The sequence below is a fragment of the Schistocerca americana genome, chromosome 8, assembly GCF_021461395.2.
Source record: "Schistocerca americana isolate TAMUIC-IGC-003095 chromosome 8, iqSchAmer2.1, whole genome shotgun sequence".
Taxonomy (NCBI): domain Eukaryota; kingdom Metazoa; phylum Arthropoda; class Insecta; order Orthoptera; family Acrididae; genus Schistocerca; species Schistocerca americana.
The window spans coordinates 211,839,433-211,858,610 of NC_060126.1; the positions used below are offsets into that span (position 1 = coordinate 211,839,433).

Genomic DNA, 19,178 nt, shown 5'->3' on the forward strand with positions numbered 1-19,178 from the left:
TTTCAAAACCAGATAGTGGATTGGAAGGTGTACCAAAGAGCAGATATAGGCTTAGATCACAATTTAGTAGTGATGAAGAGTGGGCTGAATTTTAAGAGACTAGTCAGGAAGAATCAATGCGCAAAGAAGTAGCACATACAAGTACTAACGAAAGAAAAGAGACGCTTGAAGTTCTCTGAGGCTATCAATACTGTGATAAGGAATAGCTTAGTAGGCAGTTCAGTTGAAGAGAAATGGACATCTTTAATAAGGGCAATCACAGACGTTGGAAAGAAAAACGTAGATACAAAGGAGGTAACTGTGAAGAAACCATGAGTAACAGAAGAAATACTTCAGTTGATCGATTAAAGAAGGAAGTACACAGTTGTTCGTGGAAATTCAGGAATATAGAAATACAACTCGCTTACGAACCAAATAAATAGAAAGTACAGGGAAGTTAATGGGAGATGTCGGAGTGAAACATATGAAGATATCGAAAAAGAAATGATAGTCGGAATGACTGACTCAGCCTATAGAAAAGTCACAACAACCTTCGATGAAATTAAAAGCAAGGAAGGTAGGTAACATTAAGAGTGCAGTGGGAATTCCACAGTTAAATGGAGAGAAGAGACAGGTGGAAAGAGTACATTGAAGGCCTCTGTGAGGGAGAAGACTTGTCTGATAAAGTGAAGAAGAAGACAGAGGAATCGAGATAGGAGAGATAGGGGATCCAGTATTAGAATTTAAAAGAGCTTTGGAAGACTTAAGATCGATTAAGGCAGAAGGGGTAGATATCATTTCATTAGAATTTCTAAAATCATTGGGGCTAGTGACAACGAAATGACTATTGACGTTGGTGCGTAGAATGTATGAGTCTCACGACATACTACCAGAATTTGGGAAAAGTATCATCCACATAACTTCAAAGAGTGCAAGAGCTGACAAGGGCGATAATTATCGCACAATCAGCTGAATAGCTCATGTATCGAAGTTGCTGACAAGAATAATGTAAAGAAAATTGAGGATGTGCTAGATGACAATCAGTTTGGCTTTAGGAAAGGTAAAGGCACCAGAGAGGCATTTCTCACGTCGCGGTTGATAATGGAAACAAGACTAAAGAAAAATAAAGATACGTTCATAGGATTTATAGACCTGGAAAAAGCGTTCGACAGTGTCAAATGGTGCAAGATGTTCTATATCATGAAGAAAATAGCAGTAAGCTACAGGGAGATACGGCTAATATGCAACATGAATAAGAGCCAAGAGGTACTCCCTCTTGGACGACCAAGAACGAAGTGCTCGAACTAAAAATGGTGGAAGACAAGGATGTAGTCTTTCGTCCCCAGTATTCAGTCTATGATCTTAGGGGCTATGAAGGAAATAAAAGAAAGTTTCAAGAGTGGAATTAAAAATCAGGATGAAATGATATCTATGTTATGATTCGCGCATGACATTAATATTATCAGTGAGTGTAACGAACTGTCTACTGAGTACAGAATGTGGATTGAGAGTAAATTGAAGCAAGGCGAAAGTAATGGGAAGTCGCAGAAATGAGAACGCCAAGAAATGTAAGGATTGATAGACATGAAGTACGTGACGTTAATGAACTGTGCTGCCTAGGCAGCAAAATAACCCATAACGGACGGAGTAAGGAGGATATCAAAAGCAGACTAGCACTGGCAAAAAAAGGCATTCCAGGCCAAGAGAAGTCTACTAATGTCAAACATAGGCATTAATCTGGGGGAGCAATTTCTGGGAATGTACTTTTGGAGAAGAGCATTGCGCGTTAATAAAACACGGATCGTGGGAAAACCAGAACAAATGGCTCTGAGCACTATGCGACTTAACTTCTGAGGTCATCAGTCGCCTAGAACTCAGAAATAATTAAACCTAACTAACCTAAGGACATCACACACAACCATGCCAGAGGCAGGATTCGAACCTGCGACCGGAGCGGTCGCTGGGCTCCAGACTGTAGCGCCTAGAACCGCACGGCCACTCCGGCCGGCAAAACCAGAACAGAACGGAATCGAAGCATTAGAGACGTGCTACAGACGAATGTCAAAAATTTGATGGACTGATAAGGTTAGGAAAGAGGGACCTCTACGCAGAATAGGGAGAGAAGGAATTTATGAAACTCACTGAGAAGAAGAAGAAGAAGAAGGGGCAGGATGATAGGACATCTGTTAAGACATCAACGAATAACTACCATGGTACTAAAGGGAGCTGTAGAGGGTAGAACTGTAGAGGAAGACAGAGATTGGAATACATCCAGCAAATAATTGAGGACGTAGGTTGCAAGTGTTACTCTGAGATGAAGAGAAGAGGTTGGCACAGGAAAGGAATTGGGCAGCATCAAAAGAGTCAGAAGATTGATGACTCAAAAAAAAAAAATAAAAAGAAAAAAAAAGGTCCAACCGATTCCGTCAAGGGCGTTAGAGAGGCACTGCAGGCGATTCATGATGTTAGCAAGAGCACTGACGTTGGTCATCTGCTGCCGTAGCCCATTAATGCCAAATTTTGCCAACCTGCCCTAATGGATACGCTCGCCGTACTTTCCACTTTGATCTCTGTGATTATTTCACGCAGTGTTGCCAGTCTGTTAGTACTAACAGCTCTAAGCAAAAGCCGTTGCTCTCGGTCGTTTAGTGAAGGCTGTCAGCCACTACGTTGTCCGTGGTGAGAGGTAATGCTTGAAATTTGGTATTCTCGACACATTCTTGACACTGGGGATCGCGTAATAATGAATTCCCTGACCATTTTCGAAATGGAATGTCCCATGCGTCTAGCTCCAAATACAATTGCGCTTCCAAAGGCTGTTGATTCCCACTGCCATAGTCACGTCAGAAATATTATTTTTCACATCTAAGTACAAATGGGAGTTCCGTCAAGGCACTGACCTTTTATACCTTGTATACGCGATATACCACCAGCTGTATATGTGCATATCGCTATCGCATGGCTTGTCACCTCAGTGTAATACTCGACGCAGCTTATCGTGTTGTTCACTAACCACATGTTTCATATACTGCAGTCGTCAGTCCCGGTCTTTTATGTTACAAGCTTCAACAGGACCGTGGCTTGTGTTTGGCAGGTCGATGGGTACCAGCTCCGGGTCCAAGTCTGGAGCGGCCCAGTCGTCATCGGCAGCGGGGACGCCTGGAACCCCTGGCACCCCGGGGACGCCGGGCAGCGGAGGCCCGCAGGGATCCAAGGGCCAGGGAAAGGGCCAGGGCGGCGCCGGCGCCAGTGCGGGTGCGAAGGGCGAGCACTCCTCGGTGAGTCAGAGGTCACGAGCCACTGCATACTCCCAACCCTGCAATGCGTGCTGCACTCACCACGCTGGTGGTAAGAGTAAGTGCGACGCCTCTCACATAGTTTCCATTCACTCAAGATAGGAAAAATTGCTCTATGACATTTTTGGCTGGGATATCCCATGAGGTAGATTAAGCCGCCTGCTGAAAAGCGTGGTGTGGATAAGTCAGAGTTGTGTCGTATGTGGATTCGTTGTGTGCAATGAATGATGTACAATGTGAAGCTATGTTTGTGTTGTATGATGATCGAGAGAGAAGGGAAAGGGGTGAAACCCGGTGCGATAACATGGCCTCCTACTCTCGATTACCACTAAGAGACCCGCCAAGCTTAATGTCCCCATCCGCTAGGCAGATCGTCAACAATGGCGTCATATGCTCTCACTTCATGATACTCTGCAGAGAAGAGTGGAATTGACTGGTGATCAGAAAATTTACGCCATCACATTTCCTCCCTTTGCCGTCCAAATATTGGCAGAGAAACTTTCATCCACCACCAACATTCGATATGACTTACTTCAGAGCGAAACGTTACCTCACAGGCTTATGTTACCTACCTCGACTACTTAGGAAAGTTACTCAAGACGAAACATACACGCTTACAGAAACTCCGCGAACATATAGACTGCACGCTACCAAACCAATACTCCAATATTATTACTTTTTTCTATCTCAGTTGCACTGACAATTTGGGTCAATGGTGACTGGTTTCGAATGAGACCATTCGTTATCGAACCATTAGTTGAACCACTCAATTAATGGCTCGATAATGAATGGCCACGTTCGAAACCGGTCACCATTGACCCAAACGTGACGATTCATTATCAAAGCAGTGTGGTGGTTCAGTTAATATTCCAGTAATGGATCGTCACTTTTGGGTTAATGGTGACTGATTTCGAGTGCGGTTCATTTAATGGTTCGATAATGAATCGTTACGTTTGGATTACTGGTTTCGAAAGTGGCCTTTAACTGAACTATTCAGTTAATGGTTCAATAATGAATGGCCACTTTCGAAACCAGTTACCATTGACCCAAACTGACATTGCAAGCGAGACAAAAAGATAATGAAATAATAAAACAGAACATACTTCCTGACACTTTTACTAATGCAGTGTTGGATTTTCACAGATACTCCAGTATTTCCATGGCTATGGGAAGTTGTTTGTTTGTTTTGTACTTACTGCCTGGGAATTTCAGTTAGCACGGATTGTTTCACTTCCGTTCACAAAAACGTTTTTTAAGTCATTGTACATAATACATTTAATCACAATGCAGCTATTAGTCTGGACGCAGAGCCCACACAACTTAAAACTGATTCATTCAAGAAATAAATTTTCTGAGTTTTTGGAATAAGGGATCCAGAGTCGCTGGAAATTTGTTACAGAATTACTGCATTTCATTTCTTCCTCAAATTAGTTCTGGATACGTATTGCACTGGAAATACTGCACAACAGTTTTAAGAAGAGATACGGAGATAGTTAACGATTGAGGCCAACTAACAATGGGAGACTATGTCGTTCGGATCACGGATATACTTTAAACTCTGTGCACTTTCAGTAGTCCATTAGGACAATATAATGTGCTTAGGCGATTTCGAGAAAATAACAAGTGAAGTTTTATGCGTCAGTGATGTGCCGGTGCGTTGCGATCCTGAACACGAGATGGTGGTGGTGACGCGGTTAGCGTTCAAGCTCCGCAATCTGTGGATTGCTGTATTGAGTCCCGCTCACATTTTTAACTCATATTGATTTCAAAACCAGTCGTATTATTTCGTAAATATTACCTTTGAAATAAATACTATGAAAACTCATGTGCATTTGCATGAACTTTTACTGAATTTGCAGTGTTATTTCACTGTTTGCTAATTTTTATTATCACAACAAATGTTGTATTTATAAATATCAACAAGTGAACGACAAGACGCATAAATCTTTCCTTAAAATGATGCCTATTGTCAGTTTCGAAATCCCTTGTACCTGCAGTCGGGTAAAGTACCGACAGCTGCTTTGCACCTGGAAGCTTCGAACGGTAGGCACACGTTCCTAGGACGAGAGACTGGCTTGGAAATATCAAGCAGTCGCGCGTCTCCGGACTGAAGTGCCTAGAACCGCTCGGCCACAGCGGCCGGCAACTTTATTCAATAATACATTGAGTTACAGCTTGCCAGAATGTGAGGATAATGTACGATGAATCGTCGGATGTGCTTTCGACATTACAAGTTGCAGGGTGATAATTTTCATACAGTCACGGAAAAAATAAATTAAAACGGCTCTACTACAATGAAAGAATTTCGGTTTGCCCACAAGCACAAAGAATCTTCAGAGTTTCTGGGGAAAAATAAAGCTCTTTGACATTTTGAAAAATTTCTCTCTTCCGACACTTTGATGTAAAACCATGCGTAACGCAACATTTTCGTAAATATGGGTGCCTAAAATTGGCGATGTACGATTGAATGTATTTTAACAGCATCTTCACGAAAAGAAAATTTCTTGTTGATTGTCAATCAAGTTGAACAAGTTTGAAGACGACTGATAAGGTTTTTAATTTGCGTATAGAAATATAATTCGCATAAATTTACTGTAATAATAAAAAATAGTAAACGGTGAAATAACATAGGAAATTCAATAAAAGTTAGTGAAGATACTTGTGTCTTTTGATATTATTATCTTTCAAATGTAATATGCACAGAATAATATGACTAGTGTTGAAAAAAATACAAGTTATAGAAACGTGAGCGGGCCTCGACACAGCGTTCCACCGATTATGGAACTTGAACATTAATTACATGACCACTGACATCTTTCACTCGCCGGCCGGTGTGGCCGTGCGGTTCTAGGCGCTTCAGTCTGGAACCGCGTGACCGCTACGGTCGCAGGTTCGAATCCGGCCTCGGGCATGGATGTGTGTGATGTCCTTAGGTTAGTTAGGTTTAAGTAGTTCTAAGTTCTAGGGGACTGATGACCACAGATGTTAAGTCCCATAGTGCTCAGAGCCATTTGAACCATCTTTCACTCAGGATTGCAACGCGTCGGCACATCATTGACGCGTAAGACTTCTCTTGTGATTTTCTCGAAACCGCCAAAATAGCACGTCTTTCTTCTTAAATATTATTTTGTCCTAATGAACTATTAAAAGTGTACAAAGTTTGAAGTAAATCTGTGATCCGAACGTCGAGGCCACCATTGTAAGTAGTTCCTCCCTGAGACACTAGGCCAACGTTGTAATTTACTGTCAGTTAGCGGTAGACTCCTACGAGGCTATAGTCACATGCGTGTGCGACGTTTTCACGCTTGTAGACCTCTTGGTTGCTCGTTGGTATGGAGTATCCTGAACTGCACTGCATCCACAACGACGGGGTAGATGGCGGGCGGTTTCTTAAATACATGCTAAGCTTAAGGGTACTCGTTCTGCCCCAAAAAATCCCTCCATTATCAAATTGACTGCTCCTTGGTGTCTCAATATCAGCCCTATTGGACGCGCGGGGTGGCCGCGCAGTTTGAGGCGTCATGTCACGGATTGGGCGATCTCTCCCGCCGGAGGTTCGAGTCCTCCTTCGGGCATGGATGTGTGTGTTATTCTTAGCATTAGTTAGTTTAAGTAGTGTGTAAGTCTAGAGACCAATGACCTCAGCAGTTTCGTCCCTCAGGAATTCACACACATTTGAACTTTTTTTCTGTCCTATCAACTGATCCCTTCTTTTTTCTTTCTTTTCCCCTCGATTCGCTTTAGTACCTCTCCGTCAGTTATCCGATCAAGTCTGCACATGGCAGATCACGCGAGCGTGTAATTATGGTTTGCTTGCGGTTATTGTGGGGCCTTCAAATGTGTTCGTTTCGTCATCGTTTACGGTTCCTGATCGTTCAAGTGTTATTTACGTTTATCTTCACTATTTCAATAGTTTAAAAGAAAAGTATAACTGCAATGGAAAGATACCACAGAAAAAATACTGTAAAATTTGAATTTTCAAGGGACAACGAGCCTTAGAAATCCGACAATGGATAACTACCAATCTCAGACGTAATAGAGATCAAGTATATTTTATTTCAAAATTTCTTCTAACCTAGTTTACGACCGCGTTCTTTGGGTGTGTTCAGGAAACTTTGAAATGGCACTAGTTTCTGGACTTGCGGCCAAGTTTTCTGTCAGTGCGGCAGAAGACGACTAACGTGAGTTTTTAATGTACTAGTGGAAGTGCCGAACGATGGTATAAGACGGAAGTTACAATGTGTCTTCGTAGATTTTCCCGGCGAATGAGATGCTTGAAGGTCCACGGGTATGCAGCCGGGTTGACTGGTCGTTGTTGAACGAATTTTCGACGGCGTAACGTGCCATCATCATCAGGTTACTCCTGTTGACTGACGTCCACGTAAACATTGACGTCAAATATCCAGTTAGATCGGTGATAAACATAAAGGGCTATGAGAACCATATAACGTATCTGGAGCAACTCCAGTCGTGTTTCATATGCAACCAGACTGGCCATGTTAAGCAGGAGTACCCGAGACGAAACTTTCATATGGAAATAAATGTTACGAAATGTCAATTTCTATTTTCTGATCTGTTTGTAGGCACAAACAGAGCTTCAGATGTGGACAATATGGTCCGTCTGCGAACAATGAGGACACTATTCGTGATCCCCCTGATTCAGTAGTTATGCACACCACAGTGAGGGAAGCATTGTTTCGCAAAAAAAAAACGACGTTTCCAGTAACATTTTCTGCAGAGAATCGATCTGAAATCGATAACAGGAAAACAGCTCAGGCAGGCAGGATTCGAACCTGCGACCGTAGCTGTCGCGCGGTTCCAGACTGTAGCACCTAGAACCGCTCGGCCACCTCGACCGGCCACAGTCAGGGAGTGACAAAGATGTTGCAAACGTATAACATCTGCATTTTCAGCTTTAGCGAAATCTCGTCACGGTTCAAATTAGTGTGTCTTCAACAGTTTTTCTACGCAGCTGGAATAGACAGCCGGACTCTAGGGACGTTGACAACGGCGACATAAAAGGCCTACGCCGATGTAACCGGCACCTCGGCAAGTACAATTGATGGGATCTGTGTCTTACGAGATTTATTAACGCCACAGCTGCCAAAATTGGCTGGTAAACTTTTAGGATCACTGTGCCTACGTAAACAGAATTAATTTGGCAAAACAACAGGCCTTTCGCGGTAGGTATATCTAGAAGCTAAATACCAGCTTACTCTACCACATAGAATTAAAAGAGACGGAGTTACGAACACGGAAGGCTCCCATAAGAAATATTAGGAAATGCCCCGGCAACAAACTGCAATGGTGGATGCGGCAAGCGAAACCGAAATTGAAGACACTGCCCAGAGAGTATGGTTACTAGCGTGAGCGGGAGAAGTGCACTGACGAATTCCCTTTCCTTTGCTTTCGAGAACTCTAACATACAGATCAAATAACCAGTAATAGTACACAAATAAAATAGAAACACATATCACAGTACTACAGAAGAGTGAGTTGGAAGCTCTTAAAGTGAGATGAAGACATGACATCGCATAAGAGGAAACTGACTCGCTTTTTCCACCTAGTATGAACGACAAAGCGGGCCCGCTACAAAATAACGGAGGAATTTAAAATATGAGAGGAGACAATAACCCAACAGGATCTCATAAAATACGGAATTTCCGTGAATTATATGCGGAAACTGAAGGAGACGAGACTATGAAGCTTGTATTCTGCAAGATATCGTTGCTGCCGTAAGTGACGCAGAAAACAGCGCCCTCGCTGACGTAGTAATGTAAGATGAAGTATTTGAAGCACTGTCCACAAGCCGAGAGCAAAATAGTCAAGTGCAGCTGGAGTACCAGCAGAGTTCTACCTTAATTACTGAGACATCCTAAAAACCGAACTTGACTGCTTAACAACACTTGGAACGTAGACAACTCCCTGAAAGTTTCCATAAAGGACAAATAGTACAAGTACTGAAGAAATATCCACCAACATAGAATGTTTGAGGCCAATAACTCTAATCCATGCCGGTCGACCTATTAACTCCAAAATAAAGCAGGTAATAAAAAACGTGGTAAGAGTTCATCAGACGTGTTCAGTACTTGGACACAGTATCATAGATACATTTCCGTAAAGTGATAGCAACAACATACATCTACAATTTAAAAAAAAAAAAAAAGAATCTCTGACACTACAAACACTTAGTATGCACATATTATATCCTGGTCCCGCTGAACACACTTCTTGAGATTGCTGCATTTTTTTCCGGCAGTGTAGCATTCATGAAACTTATAGACTTCCTTCTTCATCGAAATGAGGCCATTATCAAGGGTAAATGCCATACTACACGGTATCAGTCTGGAGTGAGTAATTCTTAATACCATGTGTTTCGCTCTCAAAGTAGGCAAATTATGCTACGACGTCCTTCGCTTTCTGCCAGTCCTCGAGTAAAAGATGTTAGCCACTTTTTGTCAGGTTCCGCAGAATATCACCTCACAATTCTTGAGTACGTCTACAGTATTTTTGGAAGAGGGATGCGGTTGGAATTCCCCACGAAGATATGCGGAGAATTTGAAGATGAACATAGAGCTAGATGTTCAAAAATGGCTCCGAGCACTATGGGACTCAACTTCTGAGGTCATTAGTCCCCTAGAACTTAGAACTAGTTAAACCTAACTAACCTAAGGACATCACACACATCCATGGCCGAGGCAGGATTCGAACCTGCAACCGTAGCGGTCTCGCGGTTCTAGACTGCAGCGCCTAGAACCGCACGGCCACTTCGGCCGGCAGCTAGATGTTCTTATACAGGTGTGACAGGGGCCAGAACTCTGAAGGATAGCGGACACAGTACGGTATTGGGAGAAGCATGGCAGCAAACTTAGTACCCAAGAAACCCCAGGTTTGCCGGTAAGCCTTTCTGGGTGTTGCAGCATTCAGAAACGTCAGTGTGTGTTTGTCCTGCACTAAGCGTGAGCCTAGCACCATAATCCCGCTGTGAACACAAGCGCCGGTTTATGAGAGGCCTCGCGACAGAGCAAACAGCCCGTGTATCCCTCGCAGCAGACACCAACGCCGCCGTCCGCTCGACGGTCAGAGCCTCATCTCTCACGCCGGCGCTCTTCTTCTTTGCAGATGGCCTTCCTGCAGAACCGCTCCATGTCGATGCTCGACATGTACATCGACAACACGGAGTCGTCTGAGAACGTCGGCCAGATACACTTCAGCCTCGAGTACGACTTCCAGAACACCACGCTCATCCTCCGGATCATCTCGGTATGTTTTACGACAGAACAATTTTAGCTCAATATTTTGCCGTCCTACTATTTTTACTTTTAATTCTCTCATTTCCAGTGGTAACTCCAAGTACCAGTTTGTCCGGCGCAGTACTTCTACAAAAAATCATTCTGTTAATGTTGCAGTTCCTCTTGTTTCCATGCTACTAGTATAATCATCAAAGAGCTCCATGTGAGGTATGTAACAAATGCATATACCCACGTCGTTTCCAAACGTGTTATAGGGGAGGAGGAGATTAGAGTTTGACGTCACATCGACAACGAGATCATTAGAAACGGAGCACAAGCTTGTATGAGGAAAGGATGGGGAAGGAAAGTGGCCGTGTCGCTTCGAAGGAACCATTCCGGCATTTGCTTTAAGCGATTTAGGAAAATCTCGGAAAACCTCAATCAGGATGGCCTGACGCGCGTTTGAAACCGTCGTCCTCCCGAATGCGAATTCTTTGTACTAACCACTGCGCTACCCCGCTTGGTCAAATGTACAATAAAAGTAGAAACTTTAGGCATATTGTACGTAAACAACATAGAATGCCTCACCTCAGTGATACACGGCTCAACTCCTTACTGTATGCAGACCAACGTAAAAACATTTGACAGCAATCGCTCATTTTACAATTGCAAATATTTTTTACCAAAAGTTTGTTTAAAGGTACACATGTAACAATTTAGCAGAAGGAAAACAAACAAACCCACTGAAGATACGAGGGCTGCCCGGAAAGTAATGCACTGAATTTTTTTTTCTCATCCAAAAACAATGCCACGAATTGGAAACGTTACGTGTGTATTATTTAAAGTGAGCACGCCAAGTTTCCGTCACTTCCGACGGATAGCGTAGTTGTAGTACAGTTTCAAAATGGCGTCTATAGATGACGTACGTTACAAACAACGTGCCGTCATTGAGTTTCTCACTGGAGAGAAAGAAACTGTGGGGAATATTCACAAACGTTTGTGCAAAGTCTATGGAGCATCTGCTGTCGACAGAAGTACAGTTAGTCGTTGGGCACGGAGGGTGAGGTCATCAGAAGGCGGTTCGGCGGAGCTCCACGATTTTCAACGGTCGGGAAGACCATCCACGGTTGTCACACCTGACAGCCCTGACGTAGCTCCCTCGGTCTTCCACTTGTTTGGTCCATTAAAGGATACCATTTGCGGAAGACGTTTTGGGGACGATGAGGAGGTGATTCACACAGTGGTTCCGCCACCAGGACAAGGATTGGTACGACAGGGCATACATGTCATCGTTTCGCGCTGGACGGAGGTTATAAAATGGGATGGAGATTATGTTGTATAATAGGGTGTGTAGATAAAACACCATTCATTCGTGTGTGTAATTGTCATTATGTTCAATAAAGAATTGTTGAAGAAAAAAATGTGGTGCATTACTTTCTGGGTAGTCCCCGTAGCACATAAAGTGCTGAAACATATACGAGTGAAAACATAAACTACAAAGCTGTCTTGCATATGGCGGGATTCATTTCCAATCCCATAACAAAATTTAACAAATGTTATCCGCAATTATTAATATATAAGTAGCCATTAAAACTGCACCTCCAGGGAAAATAGCAGGTAACAAATTTTACTTATTTTGCATGTACAGTGTAGAAGGAAGTTACGTATCGATGGTAAAGATGACCAATAAGCATTACCAGACATCTACAAAAATGTAACCCATTAATGAGTTTATTTATAATATGTACAGCTAATAATGGAGGTATGCAGAACTTTGAAGTGCTGTAGGCTCTTCTGTGGTGCTGAGTCACATACATTATACAGAGTATTTTTTTTATAGAAACAAGTAGTCTTGAATGTTGATGTAATCATACAAGACAATGACATGTAGTAATGTCGATGTATTTTCCTCACTACAGTCTACCGTACTAAAGTTGATAAGTTTGCAAGATCGCCGAAGCTTCAGGGGCGATGCTCTGAGTATGGCTTCTTAAAGAGACGCGCCGGCCTATCAGATCAACAACAAGGAAGTTATATGTATTCAGCGTCCTCTGGTGGCCATTAACCGTAGCATCCCCATCGGAGACAGCGAGCGATAAAATTGTGAGATCGCCCAGCGGCTCACTGGAGGGAGATTTAAATCTCTCAGATTCCACGCATCTGCGAACGGCACACAGCACGCCGGGTGCAGTCGATGCAGATGCCACCTGTACAGCAGACAGAATACATGATTAAATGTTTATATTATTGACAGTATAACAAGTGAAAACTTTAGTACGTAGAGCTGCCACCTCTGGTCCAACAGCAGCTCTAATTCGCCCCGTATCGAGTCTGTCTCAGCTTGGATTGGACGGGAAAATCGCCCCTCTCTGTTTCAACGTTATGCCAGAATTTATCAACAGTAGAGGCCGGCCGCCGTGGCCGAGCAGTTCTAGGCGCTTCAGTCCAGGACCGCGCTGCTGCTATGGTCACAGGTTCGAATCCCGCCTCGGGCATGGATGTGTGTGATGTCCTTATGTTAGTTAGGTTTAAGTAGTTCTAAGTCTAGGGGACTGATGACCTCAGATGTTAAGTCCCATAGTGCTTAGAGCCATTTGAGCCATCAACAGTAGAATCAGGCGTGTTGTGACGCGCAAGTCTCTCAACAACCCATTACTAGATGTTCTCAGTAGAAGAGAGGTCTTGAGAATGTGCTGGATAGGGCAACAATTAGACAGCCTCTGTATTGAGGAAGCACAGGAGAGCACAGTAAGTATGTGGTCTGGAGTCATGTTATTGAAAATTAATACAAAAAAAAATGGTTCAAATGGCTCTGAGCACTATGGGACTGAACATCTGAGGTCATCAGTCCCCTAGAACTTAGAACTACTTAAACCTAACTAACCGTTTGGACATCACACACATCCATGCCCGAGGCAGGATTCGAACCTGCGACCGTAGCAGTCGCGGGGTTCCGGACTGAAGCGCCTAGAACCGCATGGCTACCGAAAATTAATACCACGGAGACATTTAAGAGGAAGCACTGCCACCGGCTTTAGAGCATCAGAAACGTAACATCTGCTGTCCAAATTACTAGCTACGTGAACCAGAGGCTATCGCTTTGTGTACCCAGTGGCACCTCACACCACCACCACCACCACCACCAACAACAACAACAACAACAACACCAACACAGCTGCTGCTGAGCCTAATATGATGATTGTAATCTGGAATGTTCGTTATCCTTAGAGCCTCCACATGCGGATGTGTCATCGTAAAACTCTCCGCAGACCTGGGACTCATCTAAAAAACAATGTGGTCCCACTTCTGTGCCCAGTGCTGTCTTTGGGTACATCACTGCTTGCCTGCCTGTCTCTGCCGTCGTCTCAAGGGAATTAGTAACAGTGGACATGACTGTACAGTACAGTACAGTACAGTACAGCACAGCACAGCCGAGCCAATAATACCGTATCCTCTCGGGCGCTAGTTGTGTGGCATCTCTGAGCCACTACATGGCAATTCTCTATTCGCATGAGAGTCGTCAAATCCCAATCCGTGCGAGCATCACTATGGTGAAGTAGTCTTAGTAGACCATGATCCTGCTGCTTTCGAATTTCAGCCCATGTTGGTAGACGTTTCCACTTTTTGCATGAGGCATAACTCGATCTTCTCAAACAAATAAATAAATAAATCAATCAATTAGGTTACAGATTGAAAACCATACTGCATAAGCTCGTATACAGATTGTAGAGGGCTTTACTTCTACCTCATTTTGGAGGGTGTTGACCCAGATTTTTCAGGCTAGCAAATGGGAAGTTGAGGTACATAAAATAGAAACCAAACATCCTCATTTTGACTGTGATATTAACTGATAGTATGTGTAGTGCTACATTACGAAGTAATGTGTGTATAATGTGGCATTGACTGGGAGTGATAAATTAACAGTGTAGCACTAGCTTCCTACATTACTGATAAATCTCTTTGCAAAACAGTATTGTACATTATAGATAACCTCAATGAGGCGACACTGTTTCAAACGGACTTGGATGGTACTGGTCAAGGTGGAGGCTCTAATCTTTATCTGGACATACTCATTTAGGTTTTCCGTGGTTTTTCTAAATCATCGGGTGGTTATAATTAAACTTTCCCTATTTAGAACGTTGTAACACGGAAACTAATTACCGTACGAGTACCGAACTTGGTAGCATTAATATCCAGAGTGGTGGGTGCATGATTTTCACGCGTCACAGCGCCACCGTCTAGTTCCAACCATGGCCACCATGTCTCACACACCTGACCAGTCGCAGTGTACTTGTTGAATGTTTCAACATGAGTTTGGACAAACGGAGCAGGGCATTATTGGTGAAGCTCTATTATCAAAACAACAGTAATGCTGCAGCTGCACTTCGAGAATATCACCGGCTAAAAGGTTTACGGAAGGGTCCTCTTTCTCCACCTGCTGTGCGGAGCATTATGAAGAAGTTTGAATCAACTGGAGAACTGGGCGTCGCTCCGGGAAGAGGCGGAAGACCGGTTGCACCACAGGTGGTTGATGAGATCGCTCTTGCTATGGCAGACAACGCTGCACGTAATTCCCAATCGCCAGGCAATGCGCGTGCTGTGTCACGACAGTTGAACGTCCCGTGGTCCACCGTACGGAAGATGCTTCGAACCGCTCTCAAATGGTATCTGTACAAGATCCATATCGTAGAGCAGCTTGTACCACAGGACGTACAACGATGTGTTGAGTTTTCTCTCCACTTTCTCACAAGGACTGAAGCTGACGAGGGCTGGCTCTGGACCATCCTATGGACAGACAAAGCTCATTTTTCTCTGATGGGTGACGAGAGCACACAAAATTGCCGAGTGTGGGGATCTTCATCTCCTTTCACTGCGCATGAAGTTCCTCTGTATGGTGAACGTATCACCGTATGGTGTGGCTTCATGGCTAAGTTCGTCACTGGCCCATTCTTTTTTGAACAGGCTGGCTTTGAAGGACCAAAGACGTGCTATGTGATTGGCCAGGTTACTGTGATGTGCTTCGCCAGCATGTCATACCTGCCCTACAGAAGAGAGACCATTGAACTCAACAGGTTTCACGCAAGATGGGGAACCACCACACATCGCTCATGAAGTTCACCTGCTTCTCCGAAACCCACTTGGAAACGATCGAATTATCAGCCGATCGTTTCCAAATGCTTGGCGGGCACCTGATCTCACTCCTTGTGATTTCTGGTTGTGGGGCTACCTGAAGGACAGCGTTTACCAGGGGAACATTCACACCTGTGCTGATCTGAAGCGCACCATATCGAGAGAAGTAGCCAGCATACCTTCGTTCTACTGTGCAGGATGCAATTCCCCGCTTTCAGACACTTCTGGACACGACGAGCACCATATTGAGCCCCTATTGTAGCACTAATGGTACCGGTAAGTAATGGTATGATGTACCGTACCAGCAAAAGTGTTTCAGTTAAACTGATTCTGCATTATTTCTCTTCCCCATGTCCTTGACATTAATGCTACCAAGTTTGGTCCTCGTACGGTAATTATTTTCCATGTTACAACGTGTTAAGTAGGGAAAGTTTAATAATAACCACCCAGTACTTTAGGAAAATTTCACAAGCTGCGACATTGTCGCGAATAAAACAGTGACCCGAACACAGAATAAATATTCTTTACTTTAGTCTATGGTCACAAACTTTTTGTCAACAGATTACCGGTTTCGGTCCATGATGACCATTTTCAGATATGTGCTGCTGATAAGATGACTCTTGCATGTGCTGTTACCTACATATACACTCCTGGAAATTGAAATAAGAACACCGTGAATTCATTGTCCCAGGAAGGGGAAACTTTATTGACACATTCCTGGGGTCAGATACATCACATGATCACACTGACAGAACCACAGACACATAGACACAGGCAACAGAGCATGCACAATGTCGGCACTAGTACAGTGTATATCCACCTTTCGCAGCAATGCAGGCTGCTATTCTCCGGGGACTGATGACCATAGCTGTTAAGTCCTATAGTGCCCAGAACCATTTGAACCATTTTTTTTGCTATTCTCCCATGGAGACGATCGTAGAGATGCTGGATGTAGTCCTGTGGAACGGCTTGCCATGTCATTTCCACCTGGCGCCTCAGTTGGACCAGCGTTCGTGCTGGACGTGCAGACCGCGTGAGACGACGCTTCACCCAGTCCCAAACATGCTCAATGGGGGACAGATCCGGAGATCTTGCTGGCCAGGGTAGTTGACTTACACCTTCTAGATAACGTTGGGTGGCACGGGATACATGCGGACGTGCATTGTCCTGTTGGAACAGCAAGTTCCCTTGCCGGTCTAGGAATGGTAGAACGATGGGTTCGATGACGGTTTGGATGTACCGTGCACTATTCAGTGCCCCTCGACGATCACCAGTGGTGTACGGCCAGTGTAGGAGATCGCTCCCCACACCATGATGCCGGGTGTTGACCCTGTGTGCCTCGGTCGTATGCAGTCCTGATTGTGGCGCTCACTTGCACGGCGCCAAACACGCATACGACCATCATTGGCACCAAGGCAGAAGCGACTCTCATCGCTGAAGACGACACGTCTCCATTCGTCCCTCCATTCACGCCTGTCGCGACACCACTGGAGGCGGGCTGCACGATGTTGGGGCGTGAGCGGAAGACGGCCTAACGGTGTGCGGGACCGTAGCCCAGCTTCATGGAGACGGTTGCGAATGGTCCTCGCCGATACCCCAGGAGCAACAGTGTCCCTAATTTGCTGGGAAGTGGCGGTGCGGTCCCCTACGGCACTGCGTAGGATCCTACGGTCTTGGCGTGCATCCGTGCGTCGCTGCGGTCCGGTCCCAGGTCGACGGGCACGTGCACCTTCCGCCGACCACTGGCGACAACATCGATGTACTGTGGAGACCTCACGCCCCACGTGTTGAGCAATTCGGCGGTACGTCCACCCGGCCTCCCGCATGCCCACTATACGCCCTCGCTCAAAGTCTGTCAACTACACATACGGTTCACGTCCACGCTGTCGCGGCATGCTACCAGTGTTAAAGACTGCGATGGAGCTCCGTATGCCACGGCAAACTGGCTGACACTGGCGGCGGCGGTGCACAAATGCTGAGCAGCTAGCGCCATTCGACGGCCAACACCGCGGTTCCTGGTGTGTCCGCTGTGCCGTGCGTGTGATCATTGCTTGTACAGCCCTCTCGCAGTGTCCGGAGCAAGTATGGTGGGTCTGACACACCGGTGTCAATGTGTTCTTTTTTCCATTTCCAGGAGTGTATTTGACGACGCTGGTGCTGATTTTGCATTTAACATTTGACGAAGCCACTATGGCTGCAGTACATTAGGACATTTTATAAAACAGATCTGAAGATGGTCATTGTAGACCGAAACCGGTAATCTGTTGACAAAAAGTTTGTGACCATAGACGTAAAGTAAAGGAAATTTATTCTTCAGGCAAATGTTGGAATGATTTCTACTGCAAAGGCGCGGCAGACTACCTGTCCCATGCTTCTCAGACTACTCAAACTAGATATGTAAGTGAATAAACAGTTGTGTCACCTGAATAACAAATCCATCACGGACAAGTCACTCCTTCTAAAGTCGCCCAGGTCGACTGTTGATGACGTGATTGTGAATGTAACGTGAAGGAAGAAGCACAGTTAATTCAAGACCAGGCAGACATCACGTACTGACGGACAGAAACCGTAGGGCATTGGGAACGATAGTTGTGAAAAATCACTTTAAATCACCGGAAGGAATCACTCATGCTACCAGGAGTGCATGTAGCACAGTATCCGTGCTTAGGGAGTAGAGAAGAATGGGCTGCAATCGTTGAGCTTCTCTCATAAGCCATACATTTCTGCGGCCAGTCTAAGCGAAGCTTAGAACGATGCCACTGGACAGCGGATGATTGGAAGCGGTTGATTTGGAGTGATGAATAGGTAAATGCCATCCGATGTAAGGGTTTGGGTTTGGCGAATGCCTGGAGAAAGTTACCTGTCATCATGTGTAGTGCCAACAGTGAAGTATGGAGGAGGTGATGTTAAGGTGTAGGCTGTTTCCCGTGGCTAGCTGTGGCTCTCGTGTTGCGAATAAGAAAAGGCTAAATGCGCAAAGATATGAACACATTTTATAGCACTGTGTATTGCGTACAGTGGAGGAACAGGTCGGAGACGGTGATTGTTTATTTTACCATGCCAAAACACAAGGGAAGGCACCACCCACATTAATGTCCACTAATAGGTGTCCAGATGCTTTTTGATCATAGTGTACTTTGTGAATATGCAATACAATGCTAACCATTTGCATATCCAAGCACGTAGTACACTTAATGTCAACATGACGTCTGTTGCTTGCAGCCCTCGTTCTGTTGCTATTTTAATGGACAGCGGCGTGTATTGGCATACAGAATAAATATTAATAAAATCGAAACATTACAGGGACAAATTTCTGACTGCAAATGGAGGAGAAAAGGTCCTACGTCCAGGAATGCATCATTGCCATGGTGGCGCTGACGAATGGCAGTTCCTCTGACCACGTACCGTGTGTTCCTTGGGTGTTGCAGGCTGCGTGATTGACCCGTGAATGGTCCGTTATTCATGTCGGGAACAAGCAGAGATGCTGTTTTGGTACAGCCGTGATGCATCTCGACCGTTTCCATCTGCTTGGCCGTACACA

The 19,178-nt window shown here is 44.7% G+C and overlaps 1 protein-coding gene across 1 annotated transcript in view; it reads left to right on the forward strand.

Moving 5' to 3' along the window:
• Positions 1-19,178, forward strand: part of LOC124545230 (synaptotagmin-7-like) — a 144,051-nt gene that overhangs the window by 81,523 nt on the left and 43,350 nt on the right. Inside the window, exons 3-4 of the mRNA XM_047124101.1 lie at positions 3,074-3,257; positions 10,398-10,538. Of these exons, the coding sequence (XP_046980057.1) occupies positions 3,078-3,257; positions 10,398-10,538 (321 nt within the window). The 5' untranslated portion in view covers positions 3,074-3,077. The remainder of the gene's footprint in view (positions 1-3,073; positions 3,258-10,397; positions 10,539-19,178) is intronic.